Source organism: Apostichopus japonicus, chromosome 22, assembly GCF_037975245.1.
Source record: "Apostichopus japonicus isolate 1M-3 chromosome 22, ASM3797524v1, whole genome shotgun sequence".
Lineage (NCBI taxonomy): Eukaryota > Metazoa > Echinodermata > Holothuroidea > Aspidochirotida > Stichopodidae > Apostichopus > Apostichopus japonicus.
In genome coordinates this window covers 14,515,127-14,540,002 of record NC_092582.1, presented here as the reverse complement: position 1 = coordinate 14,540,002, position 24,876 = coordinate 14,515,127, and the positions used below count along the sequence as shown (strand labels likewise).

The window sequence follows — 24,876 nt, the reverse complement described above, 5'->3', positions numbered from 1 at the left end:
ATATAGCACACTTCAACACCGACTCCATTTCGTAAACTTAATTTTGTATTTTCACCAGGCCTTAGATGCAATTTGGTGCTCCAAATGAGATTTTTTTTTTCTCATATGGAAATGAAAAAGGGGTTTTCTGACTTGCGAAGCGGGGGGGCGGAATGATACTTCCGCCCCTCCACATTTTTCACTGGGGGGCTGGCGCCCCAGCCCCCCGTTTCCTACGCCCTTGTCCCTGCATACTTAATTTCTCCCAGGCTACTCCCATCCAGGCTATTGTCTGTTTTACTCTATGTCCCAAGTCGCCGTGGAGTGAAAGAAAAGGAATAAAAACAAGCTCACGTTCGTGAATATTCATAGGACATTTGCCTATGTCAGTTGCTTTTTTATTTGTCTGTTTCCCCTCCAATTGCATGCAAGTATATAAATGAGGAAATTGTTACATTTTTTTCTTCATATTGTTTATACATATATATACATCATCGTTTTAAATACTATGTAGTTCGTTGATATTTGGAGAAAAATGTAAAAACTGAACGAAAAGAACTATTTCAGACATACCTGATTTCTTAACTACTCATTTTCTCATTTCCTTAGTATTATTATTATTATTATTATTATTATTATTATTATTATTATTATTATTATTTTACAAAAATGTCAATATTTATTTTTTAGTTCATGTCACACCATGATCGATAGAGATGATAAAATTGATCTTTCTAAAATAGGCTAGACGCTGAATATTCATTTCAGATCTCTTTATGCATGTTCTATGCTCGTTAATGAACTGGAACAATATATTTATGAATTTATATTCATATTTAAACAACGTACTTCTTGATTTACGCCCAAATTAGGAAGTCTTCAAATCTACAATCAGACCTCCGTTGATTAAAGGCAAGAAAATTTACAACATAAAATACAAACATGTTCCCGTGCAGTCGTAGTCATTAAAGAATGAGATTTTTTTCTCTTTTGAAAGTGTCCATTTTTTCTGACTTTCTTTCAGTCGCTTTTCATGCTTAAGATTAAAAGCCCCCTTGTTCATTATTGTTTAGACACCCCTCCCCCCCCCCCCTCAAAAGGCCAATTTTCACTCTTATTAATTAAAAGTTCAATTAATTTATATTCCTAGTACGTCGTAGATCTCAATATAGATTTTGCACTGAGTATACGAAATAAAAAGAAATTCTGACGTAAAACATTATACGTAATAAATGTTAATATATTTTCCTTAATGAGTAAAGTTAATATACGCTATGTCAGCCTTTATAACCGGGGAAACGATTTGAGAAGGGGGATGAGCCTCGACTCGTCGCCATACATCGTGAACACAGGATATGTGAAACAGGGGTTTCCATATCCCTGTGCTGCTTGAAAGTATCCGAACTTGTTTTCTGAAATTTTGCTAGAGAAATAGAAACCTTTCTTAATCCACTTTGAGGATGTTGAAAAGAGCTTCATTTTAGTCAAATTTGTCACGCTTTTTCTTGACCCTTGTTCTGACTCAACCGCACCAACCCCTCCGCTCCACTTGACCTTTCTTTACCCTAACTCAGGGCCCAAACAATCATTTGACTGGGAGTAACTTCATAAAACCACTGGGCTATAGCCTGATACAACTTCAGCCAATGGCAGTATAATACAATCATGTCAAAGGTCATTTGAGAACAAATATCCTCTTAAAACCACCCTACCCCTCACCTCCCACTTAAAAATATGGTTATATGCAAATAAGAGCCTGACATTATTTATGAAATTCTCCCGACTGTTAGGATGTTAAAGAAACGATTTTTTTTCCGTCTTGAATATTTAAATTATTTACCATTCCCTATTTGCATGTTGCAATATACTTTGAAGGAATCAGAACCACTCGGAATTATTTCTCTTCATTCAAAATTTCTGTTGGCAAGTTTTAGCACGCTAAAATTATGGAGGCAATATGTTACATGATGACGGAGTGTTTTTTTTTTAAATGACCTTAACTCCCTCATATATCAGGTACTTTTAAACATATCGCCGAGGACTCTCTCAATTGGAATCTTTCCTATCGTACTTCGAAAGAAGACTTCCTCGACAGATCTCGCGTGGATGCTCCTGACGGAGGGGAGAAGCAGTAGTAATTTACCAAACCGTGTCTTATCCGCGGCGTGTGTTGTACTGACATACTCGTGCAACAATAACTGTGTGTCGTCTTGCAGTGAATCGGTTAGACTCGTTTCTCGAAGACCACGAACATCTGTAAAAAAAAAAAAAAGTAAAACTAAAAACAAGTAAAAACGAGTAAAAGTTTAAAAAAAAGTATAAAAAAAAAGATGAGACTCTAGGCTCTTCACTTTTCACTTTATGACGTATTTTGAAATTAAAAGAAAAACACAATTTAAGTCAAAATTTCATCCTAGCAGCTTTCTGTATGACGAAGATATGAATTATTGAATTTTGGTGATATTTTGTGAATGCATCTGGCAACAGTTTTAGTATGAATGGTTTCATCATGACAATTGAGCTGTAGGCCTCAGTGTTTTTGTTCTTTGTTAATATCTAATCCCTTTGTTTTTTGCACTGAGGAAAATAATAATTCCACTAAACGAATTGCATATTTTCATGACATTCTAAATAAAGAGAACATTGACAACCAAGCATTCCAACTGTGTTTTATTATTTCAAAGATTAAATCATCAATAGGGTTATGACAGGAAAATAAAGCTTTTGATAAACACCAGCTATAATGAAATCACAGACCGCCTATACTGTGATCAACTTTCTGGACTAAGGAAGTGCTTAGCCAGTCAAACTAGGTTATATTCGGTTCGGGTCACTCCCAGATTAATGTATGTTGTCCAGTTATACAGAGGTGTTGACAATTAACAATTCATAATCATAGACGTTAAATATGAATGTAAGATACTGACTTCGGTCAGCTTGCAGCTTTGATAAGCTGCAATGAGGATTCTTCGCGAGTTCCTGTTTGCAGGAAGATCTAACATACATACATAGCCTACATACATACACACATACATACATACATATTCAAACCAAACAAATATCAAGTTATGGACAAGATATTGAGATAAGTTTTCAACTATAACACTATGGAATAGTTTCTTTTTTCTCTCTCTCTCTCTTCGAGATGAGAGTTAGGCCTACATTGTCTACCACCGGAATAATATGATATGATATATTAAAATTATTTACCAGGTCTAAATAACGACAGGGCTTTCATACATGCATATTCAGTAGCGTCGATATCTAGTGATTTCAGTCTTTGAAGGACATCTTGCAGAAAGCGCATGTCTGTAACGATTTGTGTCATCTGGTCATGTGGTACATCAACGGCCTTTTGCAGAGAAATGCAACCTGCGGAAGGAAAATTTACGTCATTAAGTTTGAAGAAACAAACATTGATTCTGCAGTCTCGTGAATTATTACGTTACCATGTATATTCTTAAAAGAAAAACGACATACAGCGGTGATTGTTCACCATTTAATTTTGAGTACTTACTGGACGGGAATAGCCCATGCGGTTTGCTCACTTTTGCTCAGAGAGGTTCGAAAGTAGAACTTTTTACCTTATTATGCAATTGTTCTTATGACGTCATAGGGGCGGGGCACAATATTCATGAAAATGAAGTTTCAGCGCAAAGCAAATACATACGGAAGCTTTTGAAAACCATGAAAAGTGCAGCTCTCTTACAAAATGCCATAACAGAAAAGGAATTGAACGGATGCTGCTAAAATATCACAAAATTGTAAAAAAAAAAAAAATGGTAAAAATAATGATGTAAAAATATTAAAGTTTTTTTCATGGGGGGGGGGGGGAATGTTTCAACTAGCAATCGATATTTGTTGGAATGACAGCTTTAGACGGAAAATAGTAAACACATGACGTCACTGTTCGGTTACTGTATTAGGCTCTGTTCGGTCAGGAACAAGCCGTGCGCATATAACAGTACGTACATTATGTGTATAGCGTGTGTACACTTGTATACTGTATATACTCGCTTTGTGACTGATGTAAAGACAACGTACTTATATGATGGCTACCGGCCTTACCGTATTCAAACCCTGATTGTTAAGGGGATGTTAACGACTAAACATGTTTTAACCAGCGACAGGTGAAGATTAGGATGTGTCTGGTGTGGATAATGACGAAGAAGAAAGAAACTCCCGTCAAGACTGGCAAGGTAGCAAAGCCTAAGTTAGCCTAGGCCTAAGTTAGGCCTAGGCTTTAGGCCAGATAGATTTTAGCAAAGGAAAAATAAACTTTGCCAATAGAAGGCCGATACGCAATGTCAGTCGTTATTTGTGAATGATTCTCGGCACTACTATCTTGCATACATAGCTACAAACGCACCGATCAATCTGCATGTTTTTCACGAACGTATTCGTAGCAGACGACATTTTTTTACATCTCTTAGAAACGTCAGCATATTAGGTACGTTACATTTTGGTCAGTGATATATCCCTGTGGCGTCAGGACTCGGAAGTCGAAAGAGCATCATACATAAGTGGGTAAAAACATAACTAAGTAAGTTTGAATCCCATATTTGCCATGATATGCATGCAAGTTTAAAACAAATCGGTTACGTGCCGCTTGACTTTTGACTTGTTAAATTTACAATTTGAAAAGAAAATTATCAAACATTGCATTATAGTTGCAACAGTTTATCATTTTTGTATTTCTTATATTCAAATAGTTACAGTCAACATTTTGCCGGCATAATAACATTAACACGAAATACATGTTTCTTTGCTCACTTTGACATTGATCAAACTGCGGTCACTTCCTGTTTATCAATCAACCAATTCTCCTTTAGATTTCAAAGTCTCAACTTATGTATACTCCACATTTTAACTGATTTTCCATTTTATCGATTTGCTTTGAAAATAGATACCACTCTTTTTCAAAGAAAAGAACAAACAAACAACAGCAACGAAAACAACATATCTTACCAGAATACATTCATTCCTAATAACCAAATCTTTTCTCTGACTTCCGGGTAAACTAACAACAAAACGGCTGACCTATTAAGTTTACGCTAGTTTTAATTAATAAATAATCTGTAATGCAATTCCTGCAATCTGTGAGAAGCCGTTTAACTGGTTTTACGACATTGGTGTGAATGAACATATAAATCTAATGGGAAAGTAAAAAGGTTTTTCTAAACACATTTGCACTGTGTGTGTACTTACCATTTTCTACTGGAAGGGCCCACTGTGCTGCTCCCAAAACAAATAAATCACACCATCCTTCTTCAAGTAGTATCGCCTGATCACGGAAAGGAAGTGAAAGGAACGCTGGGAGACCACGGGCCCATTTGACCGTCATAAACAGGAGCCTCGCTGCGCATTCAGGGATACTTTCGTCCGGTACATTGTGTGTGTCTGGGGGAGTGAGGTTGGGTAGGAGGTCCCTGTGTCTCATGAATGGGTAGGAGCCTAACGGAGAGCACGACTTGGTGGTACTCATTAGATCTAAAAGAAAAATAGTCAAACAGGTATGTTTAGAAAAGCTTTGCGATATTGTGACTAAAGTTGCAATTAATACATATTGTGGTGCTTACTAAAATATTATGAACCCCGTAAAATCAAAGATCATAAATAAATAAATATATTCATATATACATATATATATATATATATATATATATATATATATATATATATATATATCTATATATATATATATTTAAATATGAGATTTTACCGTCCATTTTGTCTTTCAATGTGACACAATCATTAACCTAGACGTCATAACACATGTACCGTGACATATCACATTCGTTTTACCTGAAATTGATTTTTCTTCTGATTTTGTGGTCACCATTTCCCTCGCGTAAGGTTTAGCCAGCGATGGCGGTGTTGTATGCGATGTCACGGTTGGCCAAAAACCGGGGAAAACTGCACTCGATATAAGTTTACCATCTCTGATTAATGAATACGGTGGCAAACTCATTGGGTGCTCCTTCGATCCGTGGAGGAAACTAGGTCGAACGAGTGGGTGACTGTAGGGTCTGTATTGTTCCATGTCACCGGTGTAGGGTGAGCTGGCCCCTAGACAATCACTAGGGGGGCTTGAATGAGCCATAGGGGCGTAACATCGAGGTGCTCGCTCATGTTGAACAGCTGAAGAGAAGAAAAATACATATTGAAGTTAAATCGAAACTGTTCAAAAATAAAAAAGAGTTACATTGAATATCATTCCCAAAAACGTGGCAGTTTTCTAATCAGATTTACCCAATAGTAAACAACATTGGTGTCTCCTAGACGTACAAAAATGTCTCATTGGTTGATAAAAGCGAGAATATAAAAAAAAAATCAATGTGTGTTAACTGGTCTTTGCAGACCTTGAAAAAGTCATGTATTCGGACGACTTCTCTTGGCGAACTAACTGAAAACACCGTATGAGACGCTTGTAAACTATTGTGGTTTTAATCAACTTGCTGAATGTCTTTAAAATAACAAGAAAAGATGAGAGTATTGGATAGGCTAAGTTAAGAAACTACAATCGTAAGTAGAATGCCCGCACCCATCACCCATCATCTACAGAGAGATAAAGAAATATCACAGGGCAATTAGAATAGGAAAAATAACAGATTTAGTCACTTAATTTTTTTAGGTCGAGTCGAGGCACTGTCTCGGTGAGCCGTATCGCAGATTTTGGAGAGGGGGGGGGGGGATAGAAGGCCCGCAGAAAAGAAATTACAATACAAAAAACTCCATCATTTTCCGTCTTTTGTTTGCCTGCATGTGTTATATTAAAATAACTATAAATATGGAGAGTGGTTCTCGTGTGCTCTCTTTGCTTCGTATAAGCTGTAGTTTTACATTCTGTTTTTTTCTCTTCATATCTACATAAACCTTCTTGCTCCCTTTCTATTCAACCTCTCGAAATGCTTTTTATTTTGCAATTTTACAACATGAGCGTATCACGTGACCTTATATATTATGCCAAATGTGAGTTTTTGGCCTTCTTCGACCGCATTTTTCCTGATTTTACTCCGACGAACCGATCGATTGAAATGACCTAAATTTATTTTCCACAAAATAATTATAGGCCTGTATAAAAAAAAAAACTCAAGGTCTTTGCACTTTGGCATGCTTTCCTGGACGTTTTCTTCCCCATTTTATTAACTAGTTTCATATGTCGAGCAAAGCCTGCAAATTTCAGTGGTCTCGGGCCGATTGTTAAATTCTGCGGGATCGATCAACCCCTTTGTTATTATATTACTTTTCACTCTTTTGTTTGTGTTGTAACTAATGATCGCGTAATTATGTTTCTACTTTCAATACTGATGGCACGCGATGACATATCTTTTGCTCCGGTTAGAGGGAGTTTTTTTTTTTTCTTAATAAAAATGGCAGAAAAAATCAGCCAGTTTCCCTCCCGTATATCAGTCAAAATATTAAATAAAATGAAAATAGTCTACTTTAGGGCTAACGATGCGTGTGTGATACTTTTTAATTTTTTTTATTTCTTATCTTTTGAAAATCGAAATAACCAAGCATCCAATATTTTATGCCATGTATTTTGTAACATTTATCGACGAGACAACGTAATATCACCAGTAACTTAAATTCGTTCGTATGCATGTGTTATCTCGGGAATTTATGAGACGCGGAAAAGGACAAAAATAAAAATATATTATAACTTGCGTGCATAAACTAACGAAGTAGTCCTGTTCCTACCAATTAACGTCCTTGCAGATCACGTGAGTCTCTGAGTTCTTTAGTCTTGTCATTGATTTGTTATTTCTCAAAAAAATATACTTTTGTTTGTTATTTAGAACAAAATGTCACAGTAAATTGTTTTATTTTTATTCGTCCCTTTACTTTTGTGATAAACCACCACTCTCTCAAAGCAAACTAAAGAATGAGGTAGAAGCAATTAAATTGATGATCTTACAATATAAGGAGAAAAAAAACAGTTGTACCTCTTCTCACTGAGACGTATAGCGTCAGCTCATTATGTATTGCAAGTATATGACGTATGATCATTAATGAAACTTTCACCTACTTAATTACAACATATCTATCTCCTAAAAAAGAGGTCATAGATTTTTTATGTTTTCTATTTTCGTCTTTAGTTTTTGATAGACACACGTTGTCAAGACAACAAAAATAACATTTAAAGTGAATACACTATTTTGGCAAGTTATTTGTAAAAACGCGTTTTTAAAAAAAAAATCAAACGCTAACCCTTTTGTTATATTGTCTGTATAACATACGTGGGAACGTAAGCGCACACTGAAAAATCGATGACAGGTAAAGGAGCAATTTGTATACCTGCCCATAACTGTCTATCGTGTGCATGGGTTCAATTCTCCTTTGTCATATGTTGTATCTATGCAGGTGCTCTGTCTCACGAACACACATGTGTATGAACTTTATATATACTTATGAGGACCCGAACTCGGTTAACCGTATAGTGATGACGGAAAAATCGAAGTCTGAGCAAATAGTTTTCTCTGAGTCCGATAGATATATAAGGATATGAAAGTCCTTTGTTATTTGCGTCTTCTGCTTCATCGATACGTTAACGTCTTGACGAACTTGAGCAAACGACTTAGAGTAAGTCAAAAGGAGACCAACGATGCACACTCCAATTTATGGATCGCTGCCCGGGTTCCAATGGAACATATAGGAGTTAATATACAGACGGAGGAGAGACGCACAGAAAGTCAAATGATTAGTTATATATATATATATATATATATATATATATATATATATATATATATATATATATATATATACATATATATATACATATATATAGATATATAAATATATATATATATATATACATATATATATGTATATATATATATATATATATATATTTGCCGAAAGAGAAAAAAGAGAGAGTATATCACATAGGCCTATATATATACGTCGCAAAAGAGACTTCTCTAACATCACACTCATTTGCAGAAAGCTAAGTTGTACAACAACGCAATGACATCTCGATCTATTCCTTTGAACTACAATGTTACAGTGCGCCCCCGTTTCGTAAGTTAGACAACAAAAAGTACGAGAAGACAAAATGTTAGCAATGAAGTGTGAATAGTAGTGTATTAAGAAGTATATATTTGATCTCTAGATTCGACGATGAGATTTCTTGCTTGGTAGAGAGATTTTTTCTTTGAGAAATAAAGGTTTTATCTCTTTTTGTTTAAATAATCGAAATGAGAGTCGGCTGGTTACCTATATGAAATACAAGAATCGATTGGGAGATTTTATGTGAAAAAAAAAACTATTCATCTTGATTTAACCTCCCAATGTGATCTCTTCCCCACCTCCCAGCCCTCCCCCCTCCCCCCGCCCGGTTCACTAAAGTATTTCCATATTGCTTATACTTTATTAATTTTCGCATCAAACTTTTAGTAATTAGCCTGTAGGAGAGTGAGAATGTATGCTTACGAAAGTTTGAATGCGCAAAAGTTGGTAAGGTGCAGGTGGGAGGTAGGGTGAGGATGGGGTGTGGGGGGGTGGCAAAGTGGAGGAAGGACAGCGAGTTAAAAAAGAGAAGTTATTATGGAGTGAGTAGGACCTATATGTACCCAATGTGAACTTTACTGCATTAAGAGGTGGAATGTTCTAATTGATTTACACAATGTCATATGTTATTGTATTTTGTTATCTTGCTGTTTTCATATACATACATATACGCCAATGACATCTGCATAGACTTTAAGTGGTTTGGGAGAAAGAAGGACATGGTGTAGTCTTTAGGTGGTGCCTCCGTCATCGCCCCCTCCTTCTACCTTTCTCAATGGTCATGATACTGTTTCTCTTACACGTGAAATCAGCAAGGATAAAGATGTCTCAAGTTAACCAATTTTTAATTGCTTAATTATGCTTCCTTTTTATAGAGTCCTACGGACAAACGATTTGTCCTGCACAAGGGTCATGCTATTATTCCATTTATGAACAACTCCTTAATACTGTAGACATTGTCCCCATCCCATCATGTTACCTCATACATGACACACGGGTGGCAGAAGAGGGTTCAATCGGTGTGGGGAGGGGGGGGGGGACAAAGTGAGCATGTGTCTTTAATTTTGAGGGGACAATCCACGAAACCACTTCACAACGTCCCTAAAAGATAAATCTTCTATGTGTATTCTGTACTAACCCCATTTTCTGTCTTTTACAATAACATGCAGTGCTCATTTTAAGTACAACTTTATTTATGTTTTTGCAACTAAGGGTGCGGTACTCTTTAAATTACAAAATGGCTCTGTTCAGTTACCAAAATAATTATATGAAAAACTTTTACCTTTTACCCAAAACGGCAATTTTTTATAAGTGAAAACGGTCGCTTTTTGAGGTTTTCGCACAAAAGGGCGGGGCGTGTTTCGTCTAACCTCCCCCCCCCCCCCCCAAATCCTCCTCGGCACCGCCGTTCCCTTCCACAGTATGTAAACTGTTGATGGTTGTTATTCAGTGACGTGAACTGGACAGTGTGTTCCACTGTTCAATATGGGCACGGGAGTTTGGTAGTACTTATTATAACGAATCTTATATACCAAGGTAATCAGAAGCGAAAGAAAAATAGTACTACGCATGCGCATCTGTAAGAACAAAACAAATCCAACAATAACCTAAGTAATAGGGTAGTAGATCAATGTAAATTAATCATCCTGCTCCTTCCTCCCCCACCCCTCCCTCCTCCGACGAACTCCCAGCCCCCCCCCCCCCATAAGGACAAAGAAAATGTGTGTGTAGGGTATCGTGGGCGTATGACGGAAGGGTATACTTCTGTTCGCGTTATCAGTACTCCATCTTGCCTGCCCCCCCCCCCTCCCCCTGTTTATATACTCTTTCCCTGATGGTATACCATCGAGTATCTACAGACTACAACAAATTTACGCAACCGCATTTTAATTTTGCTATTGATTATTATTTTCGGCATCATAGTGTGAAAGGGGAAAACAATGTCAATCTCAGTCAATTATTTACCTTTATAGACCTTTTTTCTTTTATGTGTGCCAAAAATATGAGTTCAACATAGTTTCAAGTATTCTGTACATGCTATATCAGTGAAATTTATCATTTACATAAAATCAATACATAACATTTTACACCATCTGACTCTTTGCGTCAATTTTTTTTTCCGCTCTCCCTCCATCCAATTCCGTTGCGACCACCACACCTGTGACCTGTGTGTGTGTTTGAAAAAGGTATCCCGGTTTGAATCGAGTTAACTGTGGTAGTAATGGTAGCATAGTATTACGATGACGCGGCGTTCACACGATAAATGGGTCACCACGATATCTTTGTGAGCATACAGTATTTATCGATTGCGCAAACGTAAATTTGTACGCGTTCATGCACTTAGGTGTGACTAGCAAAGGGATATTGTCAATAGCTCAGAAAAACATATATTTATCGTTCTGTACAAATTAGCCCTGTGACTGTTATTCGATAATGAAATGAAAGGATCGAATATTATTTTTTTTTTGGTCAAACAAAAGAATTGAACACAACTAAAAAAAAAAAAATTTTTTTTTTTTTTTTGGTAGTTGAAAAGATACCATTTGTTCTTGGCAGGGAAAGCTCCCAAGGTTTTTTATACTAAATGTTTGCATTTAAAATATGTTTTTTTTTACGTGGATTTTGGTAGAATTTTGTTCAAGAAATGAATGGTTCCAATTATTGGTCAAATCAGCTGAGATCGGCTAAATTATATACTATTCTTCACCGTCAAGGATTTGTCAGTATTAATCGGAGTTAAGGATTTTATTCGAATTAACAAAAAACAAAAATAGACATGAAAATCGATGAATTTTGATATATGTGATAGTAAGGTGTTGTAAAATGCTCAATTATATCGTAAAGGTGTTTTTATATCACGCCGACAACAAAGAATGCTATTTCGAAATGTTTGTAACGCCTTCAGAAACAAATTTCGAAACTCTACAGAACGTTGATTAAAGAGGATCTTTAAGTTTGAATGTTCTGAGGACAGTGTGTGGTGGGGTGGGGGTGGTGGTGGGGGTCGTGCTCAGTGTAGGGGTGCAGTTGTTGCTGATGTTCATGTTTGAGTGTTTATTTTTAAATTTGTTGGCCTTGACTTTGGCGAAAAAATTGTGAGCACCTTTAAAGATAAATCCTATTTTTTTATAACAAATTTGTGATGGACATTATATAATTAACATTTGTACTAGATTTTATCACATTGAAGATTAAATTAAAGTTCCCGATTCCCAAACAACTCAATTAGGTATACTTATATAACCAGATGAACCAGATCAACTGTAAGGTGCAGGATAATTATCCAAAAGTGCTATTTGTTATTCCTCTATAAATGGAAGTATATGCATGAATTAATTCTTCCGTGCTCTATCTATATTAAATTAAAGTTCCTGATTCCCCAAAAAATCACCACCCTCCCCTCCCCTCCCCCCCCCCCCTCCGTCCCTCATCCACACCATTGTCATAGCACTATATACTTGTATAACCAGAACTGATCAACTGTTATAAGGTGCAGGATATTTATCCAAAAGCGCTATTTTGTTATTCCTCTATATATGATGGATTAATTCTTCCATGCTCTGTGCACTATATAGGCTATACAATGTGATCACAGCTCGGCAATATGTAATATCGTGTCAAGAATTTATCAAAAAGAAGATAAAAAAAAAACCCCGAAAAGATGAAACAAACAAAGCAGGGTTAAATTTAAACGATAATTTACATTCTGATATATATACGTTCACTTTGATACATTGTATTTTATGCTCCTAAAAATTAACTACATAAAAGTTTACATTGTCTTTTTCTGTTTCTAACCCTCACCCACCCCACCCCCCTTTTTTAGTATTATTTCTGTAAAAGTTAAACTGAACGTTATTATTTCTTTCCTCTCTCTAATGGGTCTTTTTGTCGTATAAACTTCCCACAAAAAATTTTGTTTTACTTTATATCACTCTTTAAAAGTCAGAAAATTAGATATTAATTCTTTGCTTGAACAGTTTATTGGCAAGGTTACTGTAACCCGATATCAACGACCCCCCACCCTCGAATAAAAAAAAAAATCGTTTAGCTAAAACGTGCGACATTTTATACGGTGTACTGATTCCTGACAATTTTATCAAGCGTCATTGAATTTGGCCATTAATATCACCAACTTACTCCACCTTACGACTAAATTGAACCAAAAAAAAAATATTAAAATTAAAAAAAGCCTTTCGTAAAATAAGCCTATATTTAATTTCTCATAAAGTATATAACTCAAAAAAAAAGAAGACTAAATACGTATTTATATGCTAGTTTTGAGTGACCTATGCGTTTAAAAACCATTGATTTTTAAGCTGCAGTTTCAAACCTCATATCATTTTAAGAGATGTGTTTTATCATTTATAATGTATCGAAATCTAGTCAATCTAGTCAATTAACATCTCAAAATTTGGTAAAACATCTTAAAACATCGGAAATTGCATGCATCAACGCATCAAACCATAAAATCATGTTTTAAGAACGAAACAGAGTTTTTTTCCCCCGTTTTCTTTCGCTTTTTTTAAATTTTTGCATGAGAGAGCACGGTTGTGTATGACTATATATATATATATATATACATGTATATCTATATAAAGACGGCATATGACGGGCGAGCAGGCAACGTTTTAAGCTATTAGCACAGTTTTGCACCCCTAAATCACTTTAATAGGATAAAAAACTACCCGAAAGTCGAAACATTTGTATCTTATTAAAGACAGAACCGGTCGATTGAGCCGTACGTGGCAGTTCGATCCCCACGCGGTAAGATGTACTAATTAAGAGATATATAGAGAACATTATAGACATTTACGACTGATAGGTGAAAACACGTGCTGGATTTTTAAATCTTTTTTTCTTTATCACTCTCTTTCCTTTTTTTTCTTTTTGTTAGTTAGAAATCGGGAGGTCGAAATAGTTTGCTGTTTAATGATTTTTTTTATATTTAATTTGCTAGGAATCGAAAGCAGAAAGTTTCGATCAGAGAATTTTGTAGTAGATCCTCCCCCAAAGATAAATGAAAAATGCAGTGATGTAAAAAGTAAATTTTAAAAAATAATTTTTTTTTTTTAAAACTTGTTTTTCACGAAATTACATTCGTGCGCAGTATAACAACCGAAACAAGAAAAGAAAAAAAGGTTGGTCGCCGCTGTAAGAGGGTTGCATCGGAACAGATGTGGGACACAAACTTGGGAGAGACAGGGTGACATGTGACTATGATGTGAGTAAAGCAAACCACAAAATTGACCTCAAAATTATACCACAAAATTATACCAAAAATTCCATCATTTGAGTATTTTTTTCACAAAAGGGCACTTTTAAAAAAAAAACATTTTCGAATGTTTTCAACAATAAGACGAATTTCTCTTTTATTTTATTTTTATTTTTTAAAGAGCTTTTGTGAGTTCAAAATGCGTACATGCGAAGTGAGTGAGATGTTTGTATGATAGGAGGAACATATCGTAAAGGGTCTTGGTGAAATTTGAAGGAAAACAAATTATCATTGTTTGTCATATTTTGTCGTATTAGAGATAACAACATTTGAAGTTGACATGTTTTGAACCAGAAGTGAACACGAAGAGAATGGGTATGATATCATATAGATTCACCATGACAAAATGTGTTGTTATGTACCCACCTTGGAAGAAAATAAACTTCATCTAGTAATAAGACAAAAGAAATAAAACAATTCCCTCCACCTTATACCGTATGCCTTATTGCTTCTTACCCTTTCCGGTCCATTCCCCCGACCCTAGCACACCCCTCCCCTGACCCTTGTCCTCACCTGAAAGGTCTTATCGCCGGAAGAAAAATTTTGAAACTACAAAATGAAACACTCACCGTCTCTGTTCATCTTCACAGCGAGACATTTCTTAAATCGGCAAGCTTGGCATTGGTTCCTTCTAGCCACATCAACAACGCAGACGCCACCTTCACGACAAACGTACGCTAAATTTCTACGCACGCTGCGCTTGAAGAATCCACGACAACCGTCACAGCTATACACACCTGCATGTAGAAAACACGATGGTTAAAATAGAAGATTCGGGAACGGATCCTGGATATTATAAAGCTTGGGATGTGGCCCTGGGGTCGTTGAAGCCGACTCCCTGTGGCGGGTGTAGGAGGGGGGGCTGGGATTTCATCCAAAACACACTTTTTTATAGACGTTCAATAGTGCATTCTGGGGTATATTTAGACTTTTGACTGGATCTATATTTAGGTCTAATCGCACGGGTTGCGCTAATAAACTACTTTGGAGATCTTGGGTGAGGTTGAAAAAAGTGGGAAGGGGGTGTACGCCCCAGCATCCCTTGATCCGAACCAGAGAGTATATGCAACGTGACCTAATATGAATGTCTGTTTGTGAATAAATAAATAATAATTATAATAAAACATAACAATAATAGCCGAAATGAAACTTTCTATAACGGTTAAAATTATTATCTTATGAGTGTATGCATTTTACATTTTATTTTTGTCTTCGACTCTCAATATGTCAAATCTTGTGGCGCATCTCAATCGATTGTTTGTATCATGCTACGAGTGGAACGTTTGCTTTTACAGGGTTTATGAACCTTCAGACAAATTTACTTATGTAAATTAAACACATTATATTTCTCTTTTCCCAACTCACCATAATGTTTTCCCGAACTTCTGTCTCCACAAACTTGACACAAAATATCTGGTTTTCTCTGGGCATGCGCTAAGTCTGACGTCACAGTTTCTTTGTTCAGTGGTGTGGTAGCCTTGGCTACAGGAGATGTAGACGGTGCGTAAGTGGCTGGTGGGGGAGGGATCGTGGTGACCGTGATAGACATCTCTGGATTAATTTTCGAAGCTGAAAGAAAAGACGTCTGTTGTCAGTTAACATCATCTTCGCCACTGTACACCTTTGTGTATATACCTAGAACAAGGGTGTTACCCTAGGGGTGCGACGGGAATTTCTTTTCTAAGATTCCCCCCCCCCAAAAAAAAAAAAAAAAATCCGTTAAAAAAGGTGTGGTGATATGCTTCCGCTTGCAAAGTTTACACCGCTCAGTCTGAGGTCAGCAGCATGTCAAAAGCGAGCTGGGTCGTCATCAACTCTCCTCTCTCTCCCCGCACCCATCCCTAGCCTCACCCAGCCACCGTCTCCATCTTCACCGCATGCATCAATATTTAAAAGAGCCCCCCTACCAACTCTAACGAAACCCTGACTATGATTGCATAACAGTGTGCTTGACGAGTCCAGAAGAACCGAGTGACATACAGTTCACTCTAAATATGTTTCGTTAGTTGTATTTTGATGATTTCGGCATTTTATCAGCGAAATTATGTTTCTATTATCCCCCTTCTTCAATTTTTAAATGAAGTATTGATTAGGTTTGCACGTATGACCTCCCCCACCCCGGCCCATATAACTGTATACAGCACGACTGAAGACCAGTAACAAAGTTAATGGAGCCCCCCCCCCCACCCCGTTACAGGTCTCCCATTTATCGATTTAACACAACTATTGGACATCTTCATGTATCATCAACTTTAGCCCTTCATAACAATCACATGTTTAATAACATAGTACGGATATTTGTGGCTTTTGCGTAATTTGTATACAAAAAGGTTACATTTAGTCGGTTAGTTGATTACTTCCTGTGAATCAGAGATCCACTACATTGCTACAAAGTGACATCTTTCGTAATTATTATGAAATTCCCCACTGTTGAGTAACGTGATTTGTAATTTACTGAATGTATACGTTACTGGATATTTTGCACAATAGTATCAAAAGAAAATTTAGCAGCTGCATCTGTTTCACCACTAAAAACGTCAAAATAATTCTCCATTATTCCTCAAGTGAGGAATAAGTTCAATTAACCCATCTATCAGAATAAGCTCATATGATTTTTTTTATATTCTTTTCCAAAAATAATAAGTGCCATGGGGCCAATAATTACCCCCTAGCAATTAGTGATGTTAACCGACTTCAGCCAAAGTAATATATTTAAAGAAGCCTCTGGGCTAGCGGGCTACAGACATGTAGAATGGAAGTTTAGGATAGGTGGATATGTAGGTATACACAGAAATTATGAGTCTCGCTTTGAATAGTGTAAAATCATATTTTCCAGAGGACTTTTTTTTCATGGGCAGTCATATGCATGAGAGAAGGTCCGACAAGTGGGGGTGGGGGTTATAACACAGCTGGGGGGGGGACATGGAAAATTTAGGATAAAGAGCAACTTATTCTCATTTCAAGTCAAAGTCAAGTCAAAGCATTAAAACGAAGAATGAAGATATTCCATAAAGAGGGCGCTATGAGATAAATGTTCCCCTGGGCCCGACGGACAGGGTTTCGAGGCCACGGTTTATAGACGTAATTCGTTGTGCAGTTTATTTCCATTGTAGAGTACTACTTGATGCTCAAATCGTGTTTCAGTCTTCTTGCTTTGTACTGTATAGCTCATGGTCATTACTTCAGATCAATGATTGAACAGAATTATATAAAGAATGATAAATTTTCGCTTTGTATTCAATGTCTGTGACAGGGAAAAATCCCACCTCATTTATTTCTCCCCAGACTTTGATTGTTGTGTACATTTTTTTTTTACTAAACCCCCCTAAAGTATTTAATTTCTCTTCTTGATTGAAATGTTTAATGCTTCCAATCCTTGGGAATTCCGGCATCCGTGTCACCTGTTGCCGTTAGATAATCGGCCGGGCGTTCTTCTAACCCTCAGGTTGAACAAATAAAAGAGTCACCCATTATCAAGTAGACTATCGGTTCACATCCGAGGAAGCTTGTTTAACTTGGCAGATATGCTATTGAGCTTTCCTTATATAGCCATGTACATATATACATGTATATATATATATATATATATATATATATACATATATATATATATATATATAAATATATAAATTTTTAAATATATATATATATATATATCTACATATAGGCCTATATATAAATCTACATATCCTACATGTCCTACATATCTAGTCAAGGGCATACAGTGTGAAACGTTTTTACCTGTGAACTGTTTACCCATGTGATGGTTGCCAGATAACAGGAGAAGGGTAAATGGAGATTAATGACAGTTAAAAACTCAATCGCGATATTTCACTCACTTTTTGAGTCGCGTGTCAACACGTGGCGTTAGCGGAAATTAAACACAATCAAGTTAGCAACAGTTTATACCTTTAGCGTGTACAAGGATATATGAGAAACTATACGGCTTCTTGTGGCGCGGGGGAAAAGTAACAATGTATGTGGCTGAAGGCAGGGAAAATATTTAATCAAGTTCAAATAGGTGCAAACATCTGCACCTATCGCCTATATTAGTCTGCTTTCTTTTCTTTCTTTTCTTTTCTTCACTCCTTTCTTCTTGCAAGTAATCAGACATTTAACCTTTATTCTACGTATCTCGATTGAAATAATGTATTATGATATGAGTAGAAAATGTAACATCAAAACGGGAGGGGGGGTCTTTATTATCGAGTCTATTGAACAATTTTGAAGGGTACAATGGGGTATAAGAGAAAACATGTCGTAGGCCTATTTTACAAATCATGATGTTTGTTGACTGATTAAAACGGGTGAATAAAAGATTTTAATGCTGTTCGTTTGCTTCAAGGTCAAAGCAAGCGCTGACTTTAACTGAATCTAATTTGATGTACTTTTTCAAATTTTCACGGAAATATCTTACAAGTTCACAGCCTTTTGTAAATTTGTCCGGCACGAAGATGTTTTGTTGTGGTATGAACCTTTCAGCGTTAATTGAAACTCATTATCAACACACATGTTTCAATAAGCTATTTAAGCAAACGTGACCACAACTTATTTCTTGTAGGCAACATTTTTAAGGGAGAGGGTGGGGCGGGGGTTTGGGAGAGGGGTGAGGGGAGTTGTATTTGACACGAACCAAAATCTATACATAGTATAAAGATCGTGTACATATAAATGTGGACTCGAACAAATTGTCTAAACTATATTGTGGTCATTTATAGAATATTCTTACCAAAAACAAACAGGTGAATAAAGAATAAATGTGGTATATACGATAACAGCTTTAAAAAAGCCGCTTATGGTTGCTAACTGACACCAATTCTTTTGCGCATTGTCTTTAGTTTGAAATATATATACACTTGCAATTAAGCAAATTGTGATAAATCCCTGCTTAGTATATAGTTTCATCGAGATAACCAAGAGCAAGTTATATCCACTTCTATATAAACAGACGTATAGAGCTTTTTTTTAAATTACAGGTGCAATGTTATTAAGATATATGGTACAGAGGGGGGAGGGGGCTGTCAATGGGGGAACGTACTGGTTGGTCCAGGGGAAAAGACCATGAGAGCTGCTGCATTTTCAGGTATTACTTGTTTTCGAGTACTAAAATACATATCAAAGAGAGATAGAGGGGGGGGGGGGTGGGGAGTTACTGTGAAATTTGTTATAAAATGTTATTTATTTTTTCAATCTCACCGATTCCATCAACGATGAAACTTGGTTTAAACTTAATTATTATTTTTTTTTTAACTTAATTAGGTTTTTGGTTTTAGAATGGACTTCATAAAGTGGTCATAAAAGGCACCAGATTCTGCATATACGCAAGTCTTGCTCGCGACCTTTCTCACTCCTTCGAGCTTACCCTCAGCTTGACTTTTATATCCCACCCGTTTTCCTTTTCAACGTCTTCAAGTTTCTCCTTCATTGACTCTTCCCCCTCCCAGGACTATCATTCCACCCCCCCACACCCCACCCCGTGTTAACAAGAATACACTCCTACATCTGGTTTGCTTGGCACTTAGTGCAGTATCATAACATGTTAAACACTATAAGTGTTGCAATTAGTATGTAACGGGGTCATGATTAGGTACACTGTTTATGTTGCAGCGCCTTACGTTAAGTGATTCCACGTATCGCGGTATTACGCTGAACAAACAAAACCAGTGAAATAGTTATATTATTGTCGGCGAATGAAACGGAGTAGCTGCTTATGTGTATGTTAGGATCACTGGATAATGTTTGATTAACCATTACCTTAGGTACCTTGAAGTTTTGACGTTGAAGTTGGACCAAAACGAACCGTATAGATGGGGGGGGGGGGTAGGCCTTCTCTTGATTTGAGTAGAATGATCTATCACCGTATACATAATGTTAGTGTTCATCAGATGAAACAACAAAGCTTAGCATTATACCACTCTCTCCCTTTCTATAGAGGATGACACAGATACTTATATTAATTACAATGGTAGGATATGTATCCTATACCGCTAAATGTCCACCTGCAGAATTTAAAGTTTTGTAGCCAGAATCAAAGGTGAACCGCCATCATCTGTTCACGAAAGGCGTGGGAAAGCTAACTAGCTCTATGGGTCATAGACTTGATACAGCGGTGTAAACAAAGAAAAAAGACCCTACTGCATATCCCTTATTTGTTTTATTTTGTTCGTTTTCCTCACCGTTTACCAATGATGGGAGAAGTTGGGGGTACCAATGATGACAGCAGGGAAAAGCGGGGAGGGTGGGGTGGGGTGGTCATGATGAGTAAATTGGGCATTGTCTTTACTATGCATTGATATTTCGAAGTGTCGTGTGTACGCTAACATAGTATAACTGAATTTGTCCCAGTACATGGTGTTCATAGCCTGTTGAAATATATTCCGTACTAGTCAATGTAGCCTATCGATGATATTGATGAAGTATACAATAAGAAGATTGTGTTAGCAGCAGTGTCGAGGGTTGCTTTTAGCAAAGACTTACGTATACGTCTTACACGTTCACACATGCAGTATACTGTAGCGAACCGCGGGGTATTTTAATCTTTAAATCCACTTCAGTTCTATTTGTTCCCGACATTTCTTGTCATTATCTTATGAAATCTTTTAAATTCCTATCAGCTCAAACAATTTGCATGTCTTCAAATGTCTGCCAATAGAAGTCGCGCCCTTTCAAAATTCCTGCATATGAACCCTATGCCTAATCCTTAGTTCAGTACACCTTTTGTCCTTTACATATACTGATTTTAACAGTATTAGCATAGCAAGAGGGTAAATAATACATAGACCAAGTTAAATTCCCTCTTATGCTGAAAGTTTGACTTGTATACTGTAACATTGAAACGAACGTGTTAGTGTTAGTGTGCCTTTGAGGACCTCACAGGTACCGCAATGTTTACCCATGTGACATCCCTTACTTTATTTGGATGAATTTTAACTTCAACAAAGAATTGACTCTAGATTGGACCGTTATCTGTATAAAATGGCAGCCGGCGGTTCAAGAAACATTTCCTTAAAAGTTTGAGACAACTGTACAACAGAAATATTTTTTGGGATAACCTTGCTTAAAGGAGGATGACGTGGGTTATGAGATAACCATCCCTAAAGGAGAGTGTCGTTTCGTCTGTTACGAGTCCTTTTGTTCAACCACCCCCGCCCCCCCCCCCTCCCCCATTTTTTCTACAGGCTTTCTCTATTTTGCCGTTTACAATAGAAACAGGATATACACTCTTTCAAGAACATTATTATGAAGGGTCTTCAAATTTCTTACAGTACTTTCCTCAGTGGAACACACCGTTTGGATACGAAGATCCTGGCCATATTTAGCAATGTTGTGAAGGACAAACTTAATATAGAAAGGATCATACAGTATACAGATTCGTAAAGGTAAGTTTGATTACATTACTCACTTTGGAGATTAGACTCGACGTGGCTTTTCTACTCTATATATATATATATTATATAAATTTTATTATATGTATATATATGTATGTATATATTAATATATATATATATATATATATTTATATTTATATATACATACATATATATATATATATATATATATATATATATATATATATATATATATATATATATACATATACATATAAAAAAAATTGTCCTATTGAACTATTACAATTAAATTCACGGGAAAATTGATATTAGGAGGCATGTGTACAGTGTAATTCATAAATGCCATAAAAGTATAACTTTCTCTAGAAAATTTAAGTCGTTCGCTCCACTGAAAGATCTCCGCTTTCATACATCAGCTTTTATGGTAGATAGTATATATATATATATATATATATATATATATTGCAAGGTATGATATATCAAAGCTGCTAAAGCTAATGTGAAGTGTGAAGTGCTGCATACACTTACTGTAATTACGATATTTCTAAATATCGAAATAACTGATATGATTACGTGAATGCTACATATTATTGGCAAGATTGTACATGCTGTCACAAACCCCCAGGACGTACGGAAGTTTGTGACGTTCATGAAAACATCCGAATTGCGAAACTATACGTGAACAAATTCAATCGCACACATATAATGTGTACAAAAGAAATCATTTCCACCAAAATTGAACTTTCAACGGAAACCTCGCTTTAAATAAATCATCGTTTACTCATAAATTTTAACAGCAATTTGATTACTTTTGAAGCGATATTTTGTGTTGAAAATATTTGCCTAGCAAAGCATTGAAGGATTTTAATAAAATGTAAAATAAAATATGACAATGCTTCCCTAATATTACCAGCAATTCGCTGACATATATCATTTGTTTTCTCGTTAACATTTGGCAGTAACGGTTATGTACCGTGTGCCATGGCTCACGCTTAAAATTGTCAGCACGTGTTAACTTACATCAAACCGTGTCTGTGTGCTTCTATATAGATATAGTAAAATCAACTGGAAATTTGAAAACGGAAAAATATGTTCATTGTAATTATTGTCTTTGGGTTAAAATTATTACATTTACGGTAACAAGAGACTACATCATGAGAGAAGAATTTTGCTTACTCCACCCCAACCCCACACCCTCCCTCACCTCCCCTGGTTCTGCTATTTAATACCAATTCAGTGGCGGACCCAGTGCCGTATTTTTCGAAGGGGAGGGAGAAGTCAAATGTCGACAGGCACGAAAATTATTACCCGAGATAGCGGTATATAAATAGATAAAGGCCCGGGCTGGAATCCCGGTGGAGGCTGGAAGTATTTTCACTGTTCTGGATTTTCCAACTCACTACGATTTCAATTATAATATATGATTAGGACCAATTTGTTTAAGAATTATGTCAAATATTTTGCTATAATTTCTATAATATTAATTCTTATTTTATCGTTTGGTATATGACCTTCTGATTCTATATTTTACAAAATGAAATGCTCACTTCTCCTCTCCCCCACCCCACCCACACCAACTATGTTTATAAATGAGTCCATTAATGAAAATATTATCACAGTGTCACAGTATAGTATATGCTAACTTTAGGAAACAGTTTACCGTCTTCAGTTCATTAAAATACAGTTTTCTCCTTGTCTGTGTTATTAACTACATCTGTGATTTAACGTATATATTTTGATCACTATATACATAGCTGTGCTAAATGCTATAATTTTTCAGTGTCATTTACAATGCATACTTATATGTATATATATACACACATATACACACAGACGCACACATATATGTATCTATATATATGTATATAAGAATTTACTTTTTTTTTTAAATGGAACAAAACACGTAAATAAATTTAAGCATAACAAACATGTATCTTATACAGTACAGTACTGTATCTCGATTTAATGAATTTAATTGGAATGTCATTGTTTCGTCAACAACAATGAAATTCAGGTATATAGATTGTAATCCAAGAAGTCGGAAATCTCGTTCTAGCTATACGGTAAATGTTCTTTGTTCTTTACCATTGTCTATAATTTTCCCAGTCAATTTTACATTTCTAAAAATAATTGTATAGGTGTATTATAATATTTGCCTCATAATTTGATATAATGAAACAATATAAGTGAGCTTACATATTTATATTTATCTTTGGATGATATCTTCGAAAATTTCAATTTCGCATAAGCCGGTAATATCGAGAATACAACGCCTTAGTCTTCTCGACTCGCAGAACTAAATGTCTTTAAGTTACCTACAGCAAGACGCAGTTGATTATTAGTTCTGTTCCTTTAATCACTTCGCAATTATTTATTCTCATAGATAAGGTACAGTTGTGCCTTTGTATTACATAAAGTTCTATTCACTTATTTTTACTATTTCAACAACTTTCGTAACAAATAAGTACTATCTTTTAACTTTTTCAAAAAAAAAGTAAGTTGCCTGTCCAATTTTGATTTCACTACCTAAAATATTGCTCCCTGAAATTTGGTATTAAACTGATATGGATCAATATACTAAAGATATTATCTTAAGGGGGAGGGGTAGGGGTAGGGGTTTCCTTTGAGGGGTAGGGTAGGGGTGTACTATCCTGTATGCATTCATTAAACTTGAACATTTAAAAACAAAATTATCAGTTTTATTACAATTTTCACATCCCCGAGTTCCTTTTGCTAAATTTGATTCTGAAACCAATAACATTTAATTGCACGGATTCAAACATTCCTTTTTTTCAACATTTGTTCTTTGGATTTAGACTGACAGCGAAAAACACACCTTTGGATTAAACCAACTTTCTCGAAAAATCTAATTCCCCCTCCCCCTCACCCCTCCCTACCCCCGTCTATTGTTTGACTTTTCGATAGATCCTCTTAGTGACTGACTTTGCCTTATGATTAGTGCAAGCGTTGTTAATTAACGGAATAGTAAGCTGAAAGAGATGAATGCAAAGAGGGAAAAGCGAGAAGAAAAAAAATTGAAAATTCATGAAAAATGGGATATAATATTTACCTTGTATTTCTGTTCCGTCCATATAGTCGTGATTTTATCTTCTTGTTGTTGTTAGTTCTCTCTGACTCAACAAATACAATCGCTGAATTGAAACTGAATGTATCAGAGGTCTGTAGTTTGATCTTAAGAACTTTTGCAGATTCTTTCTTAAACAAAACACAAAAAGCAAAAAAAAAAAAAAAAAATCG

The 24,876-nt window shown here is 35.9% G+C and overlaps 1 protein-coding gene and 1 long non-coding RNA gene across 3 annotated transcripts; one reads left to right on the top strand and one right to left on the bottom strand.

Moving 5' to 3' along the window:
- Positions 1-231: 231 nt before the first annotated feature.
- LOC139964201 (nuclear receptor subfamily 2 group E member 1-like) lies at positions 232-24,876 on the bottom strand. Of its 2 annotated transcripts, none has more exons than XM_071965613.1 (7): positions 24,689-24,876; positions 15,635-15,838; positions 14,839-15,006; positions 5,785-6,120; positions 5,188-5,469; positions 3,190-3,351; positions 232-2,233 (listed from the first exon to the last, which is right to left on the bottom strand). In XM_071965613.1, the coding sequence occupies exons 1-7, from the start codon at positions 24,708-24,710 to the stop codon at positions 1,992-1,994; spliced, it is 1,416 nt and encodes a 471-aa protein (XP_071821714.1). In that variant the 5' UTR covers positions 24,711-24,876; the 3' UTR covers positions 232-1,991. The 2 variants fall into 2 exon arrangements, with proteins under 2 accessions (XP_071821714.1, XP_071821715.1); XM_071965614.1 differs by having other exon boundaries at positions 15,635-15,854; positions 24,689-24,868.
- Positions 3,896-15,000, top strand: LOC139964206 (uncharacterized). The gene is made up of 3 exons (XR_011791911.1): positions 3,896-4,178; positions 14,105-14,218; positions 14,860-15,000. It is a non-coding gene; the product is annotated as an uncharacterized lncRNA (long non-coding RNA).

What these genes read in the sequence shown, in the direction of transcription:
- LOC139964201 (XM_071965613.1), bottom strand. Translation starts at nt 24,710, where the DNA reads ATGGACGGAACAGAAATACAAG. An exon ending in GGACGGAACAGAAATACAAG is followed by an intron (nt 15,839 to 24,688) that starts GTAAATATTATA and finishes CTTTTCTTTCAG; the next exon opens with CTTCGAAAATTAATCCAGAG. An exon ending in TGTGAAGATGAACAGAGACG is followed by an intron (nt 6,121 to 14,838) that starts GTGAGTGTTTCA and finishes TCTTCTCTTCAG; the next exon opens with CTGTTCAACATGAGCGAGCA.